This window comes from Alligator mississippiensis, chromosome 13 (assembly GCF_030867095.1).
Source record: "Alligator mississippiensis isolate rAllMis1 chromosome 13, rAllMis1, whole genome shotgun sequence".
NCBI classification, from domain to species: Eukaryota; Metazoa; Chordata; order Crocodylia; family Alligatoridae; genus Alligator; species Alligator mississippiensis.
In genome coordinates this window covers 9141184-9156169 of record NC_081836.1, presented here as the reverse complement: position 1 = coordinate 9156169, position 14986 = coordinate 9141184, and the positions used below count along the sequence as shown (strand labels likewise).

Sequence of the window (14986 nt, the reverse complement as noted above, 5' to 3'; positions counted from 1 at the left end):
CAGGAGAGCCCCCCTCTTCTCAGGAGCCCGCCCCCTGCCACGGGGCTGCTAATTGGGGATGGCATTAATTAGCACTCTTGCTCCCCTCCCCGCACACGCCTGCACTCCCGGCTGGGCCATCAGGGTTCCCGCCTCTCATCCCCCTGCCTGCTTCCCTCTCCCACTGACGGGCTCTAAAAGCTCTTTATTTCCAGGCGCGGCTCAGCGGGAGCTGAGCTGGGTCCTGCCAAGTGTTAAATGAAATAATTAAAATCCACGCTCTCCTCCCCCTCCCCGGACTTTCTTTCTAATGCTGGTAATTAGCCTGGGAGAGCAGGGGAGGGGGCGGGGAAGGGAGGGAGGGGTGCTGCTAACCCCTGAAGTGGGCTCCCCCGTTGGAGACCTCACGTGGCTCTGTCTTGCCAGTGGGCGCCGGCAAATAAATACCAATTAGCTCAATGCCAAACTGGATTAGCAGGAGTGATGCCAGGCAGGGAGCTGGTGCCGCCCAGGGTGCGGGCTTAAGGCTGCTTTTTCTCAGGCCACGGGCTTGGCAGGTCGGAGCTGGCGGGGGGGAGCAGACTGGTGCCTGCCCTGCAGAGCCCAGGGATGCCGGTTCTCATGGGGTTGCACTCCTGTGTTGCTCTGGCCTAGCGGGAGCAGATGGAGTGGGAATAAGAGGTGACTTTCCCCTGCCGCCTCCTCAGATTGGCACACTGGACAGGTTGGGTGCCCCACCGGGCTCGGCAGAGGTTGTCACCCCTTCGGTGCTGAGGGTCCTGTCTGGGTCTTGGAGGGGAATAGATTTCACAGATTTCATAGACATTAGGGCTGGAAGGGACCTTGTGAAATTATTAGGTCCAGCCCCCTGCCCCAGTGGCAGAAAGTCAGCTGGGGTCAGATCACCCAGCAAGATAAGCATCCCAGCGTTGCAGAGACTTGCTGGATGGATGGGCCCGGCATTGCTCAGCTTAGGGTCTAGCTCTCGCAGCAGTGGGCTAGCGTCTGCTCTGCCAGCCATTGAAGGTGCCCATGTCCTCTTCCGCCCAGGTATGGCAGAGTCCCCGCGGACACTGTGCCTAGGAGAACAGGAGCATCCATGGCCTCGCAGCACTGCCCTCCACTAAACCAAGGAGCACCAAGCACCAGTAACATACCTCCCCTTGGCAAACCGATTAAGGGTTTCTGGGTTGCCCCATCCCATCTGAGACATCTGATGAGAGAGGCAGCTGCGAGAGCCTGGCCAGTGGTGTCCAGCTGGGTCCCCTTCCCACCAAACAGGATCCTGCCTCCATCCAAATGTGGCTCACACCGTGCCTCTCCTCCTGGCGGAGGGTGGTGGCTGGGGCGTGCCATGCCACTTCTTCCATGGGTGCTGTGACACATCTGTGGCCGCTGCAGAGGAGCTGCCAGCCCCTGCCAGTGCTTTTGAAGACCAACTCGAAGCGCCCCTATCCCACCCCCGCTCTGGGCTGTGCGCAGCGTGGCGGCAGCAGCTGTTAAATCCTTGCTGGGATTGCTCAGAAATAAACCCATTAGCGACGCTGGGCTTGAAGATGGCCGCTGACCACACAGAGGCTTTAATGCATTAAACGCTCCAGCTGAGTGGGCTGGGGGAGGGAGAGCGTGAGCTCAAAATGTGAATATTTCCCACCCCGTAATTGGTGTGGCTGTGATGTTTAAGGGCATTAAGTGTGGACTGGCTGGAAACCCTGCTCTTTTTCACGCCCTCTCTTTTTTCCCCAAGTCCAAGTTTCCCTCAGCGTGGTCGCAGCACCAGGATGGGGGGTCCGAAGGGGACAGCATGGCTGTCTGGCCGCGGGCAGGGCAGTGGGATGCTGCCATCTCATTAGAAAGGCTCAGGGTCTGGCTTGGGGGTGCTGCCTCATGGTGGTGAGATCCAGGGGATGGTGGCAAGGCGGAGGAGATGCCATGCTGATGTTGGAGGGAAGGCACCTGAAGGAGGTGGCTGGATACCTCGGTGTGGGACTTCTAGGGTGGAGTCTGAGGGGGGAGCATCCAGGCGGCAGGGTGAGGGTAGCGTGGGGCATACGCCTTGCTCCCCTACAGGCGGCTTTCTGACCAGCCCTCTCCCATTGCATATGGGCAGCTGAAATCCTTGGGTTTCCAAGCTAAAACCTCCAGCCTCTCCTCTCTCCCCATTTTTTCCCCACTATCTGTGTTGGGAGGAGCAGTGGTCCGGCCAGGTCATTTGTACTCTGACCCCACAGCCCTGAGAGCATACAACCAGCCTTCCACTGCCAGGGGAAAGCCAGCATCTGGTGTGGTCCTCTCCATGCCACAGGTTGGGGCTGGCGTGGCAAGGCTACAACCACAGTGCACGGTCCCTCGTTCTGAATGTCCCCAGATCGCAAGGCAGTGCCAGCCACCTGGGGGCAGCTGGGGCACCTTCCCTGGAGAGTGGTGCAGAGTCCCCCCAAGCCTAGTCAGTCTCCCCTCCCTGGCAATGCCAATCTCCTATGCTCCCTGTGGCCATGCCCAGGCATCGCATGTGAGAAATGCTCCATCCTGCATAAATCACCTGGATGGGAGCAGGAAATGCAGAAGCTTTCAGCTGTCTGTGGATGAGGCTGGAGCATGAAGCTCCTGGCTGGGTTGGGGGGAAGGAGGGGGAGGTGATGTCTCAGTTCTTATCTCTGCCTTGGCTATAAAACTGCTGTTGGGGGATTCGCAAGCCTGAGCAGCATCTGGCACTTCTGGGCCACCTGGCAGGATCTTCTTAATTGTTTTTCAGTGGCAGGACCCAAGGTAACAGCTTAAAACATGACCCAGCTCAATTGCGGTTTTACGTGCTCTTTTGCTTCCTTAACTTCAGCTCCCCCTTTCCCAGCCAGAAAGGAGCGGGAAGGGAAAACGCTAGCGTGGATGGCCGGCAGAGGGCACTGGGCCGGGCCATTGCTTCCCTCGGAGGCTGGTGGCTTATACAAAAGGATCCCGGGTGAACTACTGTACGGTCCGGCTATAATGCAGCCACCTCTGGGGAGGATGGCTGTAGCGCAGGGGATGGGTGGCCAGCATGGGGGAAGTGGGGAGTAGGGATGAGGCTTGTGCCTGTATGTAGAGGTAAAATCCTGGCATCCGTACAAAATGCCCCGTGCAGAGAACAGACTGGTAATAATGTCTCGTCTGAAAGGCCGGCACAGAGGGACGTGAATGTGCCTCTCCCTGAACAGCGATGGGCTGAGGCCTCCGTGCTGGCGTCTGCCCGCGTATGTGCTCCAGGGAGCTGAGGCTCTTCAGATCTGCAGAGGTTTTGCCCCTCGAAGTGGCCCCATAAAGGCTTTAGGGGAGAGAAGCCTTGAAAATCGGGGAAGAAAGGGAGGAATGTGCCTGGCCTGATTTGCATATGTAAACACGCAAAGAGGAATATGCAAATGCACTTGCTTTTCTGTTTGGTGTATGTGTTTTGTTTTTTTTATTTGAAGCCAAGCCTTTGGTCTCAGCCAAGTGTATTCGAGTTGCCAAGAGAGCATGATGCTGAAATGCAAGAGGCGGGAGACTGAGACCCCCGGGGAAGCTGATGGGGAGTGATTCCTGCTCCCCCCAAAATAATGCCCTGTGCTTCTACATGCCTTCCTCCCAGAGCCCTCCGGAGCTGTCGGGCATTAATTAGCTCAGCCTGCAGCCGGGCTGGGGAGGAACCTCTGCAAAGGGTCATGCATCGAGCTAGGAGCAGCGCCGGGCACAGGACCCAGGAGTCCCGATTCCTTGTCCTGTGCATTTAATGACCAGCTCACTCTCCTGGTCTGGGAAGCACTTGGCTTTCAGTCCCGGTCACCGGGACCCCAGGGGAGGGTGCTGCAGCCACAAGTTGCAGTCCCCTGCTCTGGTTAGCTTAGCATGAGAAACTTTTTATCAGCTGGCTATTGGGCTATGGACCGCATAGGTGGTGGAGAGGCTGTGGGAGACAGTGTTGGACTTCTAGCCCTCCCTCAAGCCAGAAACAGTGGCTGTGAGAAGCAGAGGGGCTGGCGCATCCAGGCAGACTCCATGTGCAGTGAGTTGGTGGGGGCTCAGCCGAGTCGTCTGGGCACAGCCCCCTTTGGCCAGCACAGGTGCCATTGCAGCCCGGCCTGCGTTCGCTGGCAGGAGATAAAGCCCTGCCTGAGCTGGGGGGAGTCGGGTCAGTGCCGGCAGACCCAGAGCAGGCTGGGTCTGAGGGTCTGTCAGGGCTGCAATATGGGGGTTTGCTAGCTGAGGCAAGGGCAGCTTAGGCTGATGCCTGTATGGCAACCAGAGGGAGGGCAGTGGGGAGCTGAGACCAGGGGAGAAGCACCAAGACTTCCCGCCGGTGAGGGCATCTGGGCAGGCAAGGCTTGTCTAAAGGGATCATGAAGCCAGCAAGGCACCTCCCATCTGTGGGGCTGCCCATCACCCTGGGGACCCCTGCTGCCCTTGAGAGGGCTGCTGAGAGCAGCCGTGTCCTCTTACCTCTTACTTTTACAAGTGCCTGGGATCGGCTCCATTTCATGTGTGCCAGGTGGGGACCTCCAAGCCGAGCCCAGGGGGGTCAGCAGGGGCAGCGCTGCCAGCTCGCCCTGCTCTCCATCTGCTAGTGCGATATTCTCTCTACAGCGAGTGGGTGGCTCAAGCGCTGGTGACTAACCAGCTGGGCATCTCCCCAGAGGAAGCGGGGGTGCCAGCTCCCCCTCGCTTCAGCATGATCCTACAGCATGCTAACAATAGCCCAGCCTCCCTGAGTGGCACCCGGCATTGCGTTACCCTAGCCTGGCACCAGGAGGTGCTGTTTGGGCAAGTGTTGCTCCTTCCTTGGGTGGAGAGCTGGCCATGGCTTGGAGAGCAATGCCTGCCCTCCCGGGGGGTGATAACTACTTGGGGGGAAATCAGGGACGTCAGGAAAGGTAGGATGTAGTGAAGGGGACTTCTTTGTCCCTGGAGAGCTCCTTCCCCCAGGGTCCGTGCTGCTCTGGGTCTGCAGGAAGCAAGACCCATGCAGCCTGTTGGCATTGGGTTGGCCATTGAGTATTGGATCATACCTCTTCCCTGCTCAAGGCCTGGAGGCATGGACTGAGACCACCTCTCTCTGGGACCTCTTCCCCTGTTGCCCCTTGCCCTGGCATCCTACCAGTGGCATTCATCTCCGAGGCCCAAAGCCCAGCTCTCCCTTGCGTCTCCTCTGGCAGCATTATACTTTGGGACTTGCCAACCGTGTTGGGCAAGAGGCAGGGATGGCTCAGAGGCTCACAGCAGTCCCCGGAGGCACAAGGCTCCCTTGCTCACGTGACAGCTGTAGTTACATGAACATCTGTCTCCTGAAGTGACACACTTTCCCCTCCGTTCACACCCTGCCTGCTGGACCTATCACCCAGGATGGAAAGGCAAGAACCTTTGTGCCCTGGGCTGAGTGCAGCATCTCACCCGCTCGACCCTTCCCTTTCTTAATCCAAACTTTTGGGTGATCCAAAGCCCATTGCCACCCATTACCTCTGTGCACCCACCATGCTAGTCTTGACCTACAGCTGGAGGGGTGGAATAATCTCTCTACCCCTTCTCCGGCCCCCATGAGGTCTGATCCTGTATATTTTCATGGTGAGGTGCAGCCGTCAGCCATTCTGCTTTGCACACGCTCATGTATCTCCAAAGGCTCCTTCCTCTGGGGTCTCTGACTGCATGGGGGGGGGGGACCCCTGATGCCCCAAACGGCCAGGGACTGGCTGCAGCTCTTTGCCCCTCTGTTGGGGCAGTGGAAGGTGCCCAGGGCTTGGGTGGGAGCAGAGGCATAATGAGTTTTGACAGTGCAGTCTCCGCCCCCTCTCAACATCTTTAGTTCGCGAATGAAAGCCGGTGGGGGGCGGGAGGAGGAGGGTGGAGGGCTGCTCTGCTTTCCATGCTCTCGGGTGGCGAGAGGGAGAGAAGTGAGTGGAATATCCCAGCAGCTCCCTGTCCATCGGCGGCTCCCCCAACCCCCTTCCATCGCGGAGCAGAGCGGAGATGCACACAGGTGTTTCTGCCCCGGTGCCACGGCAGGGGCAGAGGCGCCGAGCTGAGGCACGAAGCACCCTCCCCTTTCCTTTTGTGCTCTCGCCAGCGAAGAACTCCCCGGAGCAGCCAGGGCTGCGAATTCCCCAAAGCCTCTTCTCCTTTGTTTGAGTCTGCCTCTCCCGCACGCTGCTGGCTGCTGGAGCCGTGGATCCAGCCAGCCGTCCGAGTCGCCGGGGCTCCTTTTACTCCTCCTCTCGCCACACCAGCCCTTTATGTTCCCCCCTCCACCTCTGTCCCTGTGCGGAGATGCTTTGAAGGGACCTGTGGTGCCTGAGGGACGAAGCTCTGGCAGGGGCAACCTAGAAGAGGAGCCCGGGTGCCTAGAAGACCGGATGGAGAGAGGGGTGCAGACCGGTCCCTAACTCACTACCCTGGGCTCGCCCAGCCCTCCCTGCTTTGGCGTGGGGCTGGCAGCTGAGAAAGAAACTTGGGTGCGTGGAGCAGGAGGTAACGCCGTTGCTTTGGTAGGGGTTGTGTTGTGCTGCACCGGCCTTTGGCTGGGCGAGGGACATCCAGCAAGGTGGGCTCCGGGGCCCTTTTTCTGCCCTCCCCGGCTGCTGTGGGAACTCCTAGGGGCTTGGCTGCTCTTGGTTCCCTCCATGCCCGGCTCAGCCAGGAGCTGGACTCTCCCTCCGAAGGACTGGCATGTCCGAGCGGCATGAGAAGGGGGGCTGGCCCGTCCCAGCCGTGCTGGCGGTGCTGCCCTGCAGGCAGGCTCTGAGAGGCGGCGGCACCGGCTCGGGGAGGAGGAAGAGGAGGAGGAGGAGTAGCAGCCGGACCCTCGTGCTAAGCCCCAGTGTTGCCCCCCGCGTGGAGGAGGGGCAGAAGGGTGCGAAGGAACCGGCTCCCCGTTCGTGCGGGGAGAGACGGAGGCAGAGGAGGGCTGCAGGCCGGCTGCTCTCTAGGAAACTGGAGCTCAGTGGGGCTGGACGCGCTGCCACGCTGTCAGCGTGGAGAGGAAACTCCTGCCCCGGGCTGCAGTGTGGGCTGATGGAGAGCTGAGCTCCCTGGAAGGAGCATCCTCTGCACGGCCGAGGGGGAGCAGAGACTGAGGCGTGCCCCCTCGAGGATTTACAGTCGCACGGACACACGGACCAAAGACACTCGGGGCTTCCCCGGGGCGAGATCAGGCCAGCGTCTGAATCTGGGGACTAACAGGGCAGCTGTGCCCCTCCCCTGAATCTGGACTTTCCTTCTGTACGGAGGCGTTGGGCTGGTTCCTAGTGGATTCCCACCCTCCTCGGGGCCGGCCCCTCATTGAGGAGCTGGCCAGACAGGCCAGCAGGGAGCTAAGAAGTGATTGCCAGTTGGGATTTCTCTCCGTCTCATCCCACAGCTTGGATTCCCGCTTGGAAATCTCAGGGCAGCGGCTGTTTCTTTCCTATTACCTTGGGGAGGCACGTGGCTGGCGTGTGGATGCGGGTCCTTGGGCCCCCACCCGCTGCGTCTGGCCTTCGGGGGAGATTTGAACCGGGGAAGACGCTAGTCCTTGTGGAGTTGCTCCTCGTCAGCCCCCCGGGTCCCCCGTCGGGGCCTGGGACCTAACGCACGTGGTGCAGGGCGGGCTGGAGAGATGGGGCGCGTGGCGGTAAACTCTTTTTTCTGAAGCCGAGGCACGCCTGCCCCCCACCCGCCCGCGCCTGCCGGAGGATGGGAATCCCTGGGGAAACTTAGCTCCTGGGGGCTCTGCAAGTATTGTGCCCCTCGGGGGGGTCCTCTGCTTTGGATGTGCCAGTGGAAAGCTGCGCCCCTGCCAGCGGCGGCATGACGGCCTGCCAGTACCCCATAGCGCCCGGGCCCCTGGAGCGGGACCGCATGTACCAGCACAAAGTCTCCCTGGTGGTGCGCTACTTCATGATCCCGTGCAACATTTGCCTCATCCTTTTGGCCACCTCCACCCTGGGATTTGCCGTGCTGCTCTTCCTCAATAACTGTAGGTGTTTCTTGGCGTCGTGGCAGGGGCGGGGAGGGGGTGGGAAGCAGGCTGCTTTGTTTTGGTCTCTGATGAGCTGCTGCTTGGTGTTGGAGCTGTCCGCACATTGCTGTCTCCTCCCCGATACCAGTGCAGGTCCCTGAGCTGAGCCACAGGATCCTGTCCCTCTGCCCTCCCTTCCCCTTAGGGCTGTACCCTGCTTTCTCTAACCCCTCCAGGCACCATCTGCTCCAAGCAGCCAGACAGATGTGGAGATGGGTGTATGTCAGCACTGGCCCCCTGGCCTGGTGCATGCTTACTTGCTCTTTTGAGACCTGCTGTGGGCTCCTTGCATGCCTGGAGGCTTCCTCTGCCCTTCTCTGGGTCCACACATAGGCCAAACAGCCAGAGCATCCCTCAGCAAGGAGGAGAGCGACACATATAGCAGCCTGAGTGACGGCAGCTCTGCTCGGGCTGGTGCGTGTGGAGGGAGGCACGGCGTCAGCTCTGGGCCATGTTCTGAGAAGTCACTACCCCTCTCTGTTATATGCCTTGCGTGTGGGTGGAGGGAGGGGGAGTCCCTAGTGAGCTATAGCCCAAGATCCCTGCTTTCTTGATTCAGACGTTAGCATCACGGTGTGGTGCACGCGGATCTGTGCATGTGTGTGGCTACCCCCCTGGCACCTGCCAGTCCTCCCAAAACAGATGTTGAGCCCTCCCTCCCACACCCTCAGCCACTCCTCCCCAGCCCGTAGTCGCTCTGCGGCCCGTGGAGGAGAGACCCATCATGCAATCGCATCTCTGGCCCACCCCGGTCACAGACACCCCCAGCACCCGCTGTGAGAAGGCTTTCCAGGGGTGCGGAGGGCCGGGGAGCTGAACCGCGGGCATCTGACCCTGCCACGCAGGAGTCTGCGGGGAAGGCGGTGAACTTGCAGGTCGGGCTAAAAGAATGACGCGTCTGACAGAGCCTGGACCAAGCAACAGTTTATACGGCTGCTGCTAGGCTGGAAAGAGTGGATTTAAAGTGTTGGGGTTCGGGAAAACCCCGCTTCAGGTCCTGCCTCTGTCCCTGACTTCTTGACTTCGGGGAGGTCACATGGCAGAGCTGTGCAAAACCAGATTCCTCCACGTAAATCTGGGCATCCCATGAGGAAATAGGATACACAGGGACGAATGGTGACATCCAGTGCAACAGGAAGCAATTTTCAAAGGCCCCGTTGAGATCTGTCTCTAGGGGAGGCTTGGAAAGGTGCTGGACTTCCACCCACAAGGCTTTGTTCGTGGGATCTCTCCCAGGCCCTTTCAGTCACTGGCTTAGAGCACTCCTGTCACAGTGCCCCAGGCTACGCATTCATTTGTCCCGCCAGCCCCTTCTGTCCCCCCCTTGCCTACCCAAACCCGGCGGCTGATCAAGTTGAATGACTTGATGAATCGGCATCTTGGGTGGCAGGAGAGGTAATAAATAGTTTGTTTTGCATCACAGCTGGGCAGGGCGGCCTTGGTGGAATGACACACAATTGCCAGAGGCAGCCAGAAGTCACCTCCCCGCTGAACGGCAGGGAGTGGATTTGGGAGGACATCGCTTCCCAGACCTGTAGCCCTCTCCCCCGCCACAACCAGGTGCAGAGATCCAGCTCTGCAGGAAATACTCAGACCTATTGGATCTGGAAGAGTCTTAGGAGAGCATACAGGATCTTTCCTGCCCGCGGTTAGAGCGGTGACAGAAGTTCCTGGGCTCTTTCCCCGACTGCCCATGACCGTGGGGACAGCCCCTTCGTCACTCTGTGCCTGCCTCCTAGAGAAGGAGGTTGCAACGTGCAAAGGTTGAGCTGCTCGGGGGAAAGATGGGAGCAAAGCTCTGCTGATCTCATCCTCTGGATACAGACAGTGCCTCTGCGGGGAGGGGGTGTGAATCCTGCTGACACCCCTGCAGCCTCTGATCTCCCCTCTCTGTTTGTTTCTTTGCAGACAAGCCCGTCAACTATTTTCCCCAGTCGCTGCCAACGCCGCAAGATGGTAAGTACGGGATCACTTCCTAATGCTTGATTTCTGTGCTCAGGATGCACTTGAAAGCAAATCACTTGAGCCTCTTCTGCTCCCTCCAGCTGACTGCTGGAAAAGCGCCTCCCTGACCCAGTGATCTATTTCCCAGCCTGACTCACTCCTCTCTCCCCTGAGCAAAACCACAGCTTGCTCTCGCACACTACACACACAGCACACACACACACACACGCACGCACACCCTCCCCTTCTCTCTTGCAGCCAGAGATGGCTGGGCCATCCCTACTTCCCAGATGTGGGAGCCTCTCTCAGCCTGCCCAGGCAAGGGGCAGGGTTGCGGTGTCTGCTGTTGTTCCTGGGAAAACTCAACCCCTTTGTGGATCATTTTCTGGTTTCCAGGGGAGGGATGAACCCATCTATAGCTTTAAGGGAATATTATTCTACATGCTGCTTTCCTTGTAAAGCTTTGTCCCATTCAGACATTTATTTCCATGGGGTGGATCAGAGTGGAGTGTCTTGGGGAATAAGGGGCAGTGTTCAGGTCTGTGACATTCATGCCTTCTACCCCAGCGGGCATTGGCCATGGGGTGGGGAAAGATGCACAAAGTGCCGATGGGTAATGGATGGGCAATGAGAAGGGTGAGCGTCCTTAGCATAAGGCACTGAGTGGAAGGATCCAAACCACAGGGTGAGAGAGGAAGTTGGGTCACCCTGGCCCACGGCCTCTTTGAATTGTCTGCTGCTCCCGCAGACACTGCACAGACTCCTCCATCTGGCTCAGGCAGCACCTAGTAAAGCCTCTGAGTAGCTCCCTGGCATCAGACATGACATGGAAACAGGTTTGCAGCTGGACATCAGGTCCCTTTTACCACCATCATCATAGATGTCTCTTCTGGCAGCTAAGCAGCTGAATCCTTACAAGTGCCCAGCTGAGCTCGCCCTTCCTTCCCCTGCTTTCTTGACGGATCCCTGAGATTTCTGCATCCAGACTCTTTGCTATCTCCTTTCTTTTACTTTTCCCAAGCTCGGGGCTTCACATTGCCATCCTTATCCCTGACAAGCGTTCAGTGCAATCCAACTCCCAGAGCCTAATGCTATTTCCCTGGTAGAAAAACGCCTTACTTTCTCCCCACATGCTGCTCAATCCCCTTCGCTGCTATTCACAGCTCCATGTGCACAGATGATAAACCCGGTAGAGAGCTGCAGCCAATTAATAGCTTGCAAGTTTCTCTCTTTCTCTGGGTGGGGGTGGGCAGGGAGGCGGGGGAGAAACGGATGCGAGATAAAATGTGATTAATCTATAATTGGACCAGAAAAGACATCTAATGCAAAAATAAAAACTAACGTAGGTGTAACTCCCATCTCAGGGCTCTGAAATATTAATAACCAAACCCATGCAGATGACAGATCCTATAAAATCACAGTCCCCCATCATGCCATGGAAAGACATAAGCTTTTTTGAATTGTCAGAAGGGGCCTCTGTTCCTGAGCCTGAAAGGTTGTGAATGCATCTTGCAAAAGTGCAGCACTCCTCCCTTGCCCCTGTGAAGATGTGGGGCACAGTACAAGGGGATTGGAAAGGTGTGGGGGGCGATGTCTTTGCTCTGTTTGTCTCTTTATCCTGTGTCAGAGAACTTGGTGGTATCTCTTGCCCCTAACCTGCTTATAAGCAGGGGCCCCAATCTCACAAAAACTCACTTAGCTTTTTTGGTACGTAGTCCACTGATTTTGGGAGGACTGTGAACACACTCAGATTGTCCCCGGATGAGGGCTGTGCTTCAGGTTTGTAGGTAAAATCAAAGAAAATGGGGGCTGGAAGAGACCTCAGGAGGTCACGTCTAGCTCAACCCTCTGCAGGACCAGCTCCACCTGTATTGTCCCAGCCAAGGCTTGGTCTAGCCAGGTCTTAGGGTTTATTAGGTAGCTTGGGCTTTACGTGGGTCTCCCTAGTCCAATGAAAGGTTTGGTGCTGTAAGATGAACCTAGGGCATCCACAGACTGCGGTGGTCCCATAGTGGGGCAGACTGGTGTGGTAACCTGAAGAAGGGGGTGATGTGATCCATCTCTTTCCATTAGCAGCTGTAAGCCATTTAACCCCTTCCACTCTCACTTGTTTCACACCTTGCTGAGTGTTGAAGACACCAAGGAGTTGGTGTGCATGGCTTCTTCCCCTCTCTCCTCCTCCCCACACCAAGCAGATGCTGGGTTGATTTTTCAAGGACAGTAGATCCCAGTGTGACAGATGCAGGGGGGGAGAGGGAGGCAAGGGCCATGTCAGCTCATGCGGGGGGCAGATGCTCCTGGAAGGGGACATCATCAGCGCAGTACTAACGGGGAGCAGAGAGACTGATCAGGTTGCTCTTGCTCCTCTCTTTAAGGCTGCTACCTCTTTAAATTCAGGGCTAGATCCTCGCCTGCTACAATCGGCCTCCTTCTATTGACTCCAATGGCGCCGTGCCCATTCCTACCAGCTGGAGACCTGGCACAGGAATGTCGGTGGCGCTGTGCCCACCTCCACCAGCTGGGGAGCCATGGCTCTGTATTTTTTAATCCCGAAACCCTAAAGTTTTGAGATTTGTTTTGATTTCTTTTTTTCTTTTTTTTTTTAAACCCTTGGTTCCCTATAGCACTAGAGAGAGAGAGATGGGAGAATCTGGCACGGACCAGTTGCCGCCCAGCTCCCGGAAAGTTAAGCAACTGCTCCATCCCATATGCCCCCTCCACAGGGATCGCCTGTCCCACCCCGCCCCCAACACATCCCCGCTTCTCTTTAGATAAGCAAAACTCTCCCATCTCGCATGACTTTCACGTCGTATCATTAATCTTCCAAGTCGGATGCTGGTCTGGAGCAACCTCTTTCCCATGCATGGACCAGCCTGGCAGGACACATGAATTCTTACCACCTTCTCCTAGGATAATCAAGGGCAGCAAATAGTCCCTGTTGCCTTTTAAACACCTCCTAGTCACGGGTGTTAATGAGACCTGATCGAGCAAAGGTGGGGCTGACTGCAAACCTTGGGGTGCAAATCTGGCCCAGAGATTGGTGTCTTCTTCTGCATGGTGACACCCATGGTTGGATACACATACACCTTGGGCAGGGAAGGGCCATCCAAGAGAACTGGGTGTTTACCTGGGAATACTTAAGTCCCGTTTGTCTGTAAGGAAGGCTCCTCCTGCCCCTTGCTCCCCGCCGAGCGCTGAGGGGGGAGGAAGATGGAGTACAAGTGCACAGCGAATCTCGAGCATCCCCACCCCCTCCTGCGACAGCTCCCCAAGCGGTCCAGAGCCAGCTGCTGGAAACAGAGGGTTTGACAAGCCGGCACGGAGGCATCTTTAATTAGCAATAATGTGTTTTTTACACAAACAAGGCTCTACCCTAGAAAACTCCTCAACCACAGATTGATTTATGGAGCGGTGCCTCCCTCCCTTCACACTGAGGCCATTAATACGGTTTCATCAGGGCTCTCCTCCAAGATCTGTAACGCGGCTGCTACTCCTGCACGGGCGGAGGCATCGGGGATGGTTCGCTGCTGCCCTGGAGAGCATCCACGGGCTCAGAGAGGCTTTACTCATATGGTTCCTCTGAGGTCAGCAAAGGCAGTCCCCTTCCCACCACCCAGGGCTTCTGAGCAGACTAACTCCTCACCCTCTTTCTCTTTCGTGGCAGGGTGAAGGGGTGGACCCACTTAGCTGAATAGGGAGCAGGAAATGGGGTGAGCGTTGGCCTCAGCCGCCTGCCCCTGAAAGCAGAAAGGTGCTGAGGTTTTCTCTGGCAGGTGTGGTGCAAAGGGGAGGGGTGCAAGACCTGGGTTTCGCCATGTGCCCTGCAGTGCAATATAGACGGTGGGTGGTAGAAGGTGGGGGTTTCCCCTCCCTCCCTGTTTGCAATGCTTACGAGTAGGCAGGAGGGGGGGGGGCATGTTTCTTTTTCTCCAGCATCCGTCACTAGAGACTTGTGTGTGTGTGAGACCGAGCTGTTTTATTGGGCTGAGGGCAAAGGGAACAAAGCCCCTTTTTAAACCATGGAAATGTGTGAGCGAGGGCTGCGGGCAGGAGGAGGTTCGCTTCTGACCAGTCAGGTGGAATAGATAGGATGAGGCATTTGGCTCCGGAGTTAGACGGAGCCTGAGACGGCCTCCCCCCACCCCGCTCCCCCCTCGCCATCTCCTCGGCATCCCGCTCCTCCCCTCAGGGGCTGCTCGGCAGAGTTTCTGAAAGCTGTCTCTGCTCGGGTAATTGGTAGCGAGATCTGTGCGTTGTGTGGATGGCACAGCTGGCAGCTGACGGGCGCTCGCAAGGGACCGGAGCGGCAGCGGCAGTGACATGCAGCTCTGCCAGGCGTACATGGGTGCAGGGGCAGAGGGCGCCTTTGCAGTTGAGAGTTCAGATGCCGCCCTCTGCACCCCCTTGCTGGGAGACCCCCTCTGCTGCTGCTTTCAGTCCATTTTCTTCTGGGGAAGAGTCATGGAAAGGAGGGGGTCTAGCAACCTGGATGGGTGCTGTGCCAGCAGGGCATTGCAGGCCTGACCTCTTGCCATTGCCAGCCATGCCAGCACCCCCCAAGGCTGTGACCGCCACTCTGCCCACCATGGGGCCCTCTCCCCATCACCCCTTTCAGGACAAAGGCACCCAGAAAAATTTCCCTTTGCCCTCGTCTCGTGCTGGCTCTGCTTCACCCCCTAAAAGACCCATAGCTCCCTTCACCAGTAGGACCACAGAGCAATGGCAGACCTCCCTCCATGCTGTCTCCCAGGGTCGGTCTGTGGAGCCCAGGGCTTGTCACATCCCATCCCACTGCCCCCATCGCTTCCCCTGCCAGGGGTAAGGAAGAGGACTGCCCTGCCCATACCCACCACCACTGTCTGCGCTGGGGGTGTTGAAACATGCTTCTCTCGGCTCTCTCGGCTTTGCTGAGCCCAGAGCAGGGAGCTCTGGTCTAGCCTCTGTGGCCGTAGGTAACTTATTTGGCCTGTATGCCCATTTTCGCGGTCTCAAAAAGCTTGGGGAGCACCGACCCAGGTTCTCACATTTGCCATCAGAAGCATTTTTCTTCCTGCAAATGTGTGG

General features: G+C 57.7%; 1 protein-coding gene across 7 annotated transcripts in view; it reads left to right on the top strand.

Moving 5' to 3' along the window:
* Nucleotides 1-14986, top strand: part of AGRN (agrin) — a 172498-nt gene that overhangs the window by 81734 nt on the left and 75778 nt on the right. For 5 of the 7 annotated variants that reach the window (XM_059716564.1, XM_059716563.1, XM_059716565.1 and 2 more), the window contains one exon: nucleotides 9887-9934. In XM_059716564.1, coding sequence (XP_059572547.1) covers nucleotides 9887-9934 — 48 coding nt within the window. Of the gene's footprint in view, nucleotides 1-5934; nucleotides 7937-9886; nucleotides 9935-14986 lie in introns of those variants that run through there. The other 2 variants (XM_059716566.1, XM_059716567.1) reach the window with 2 other exon arrangements.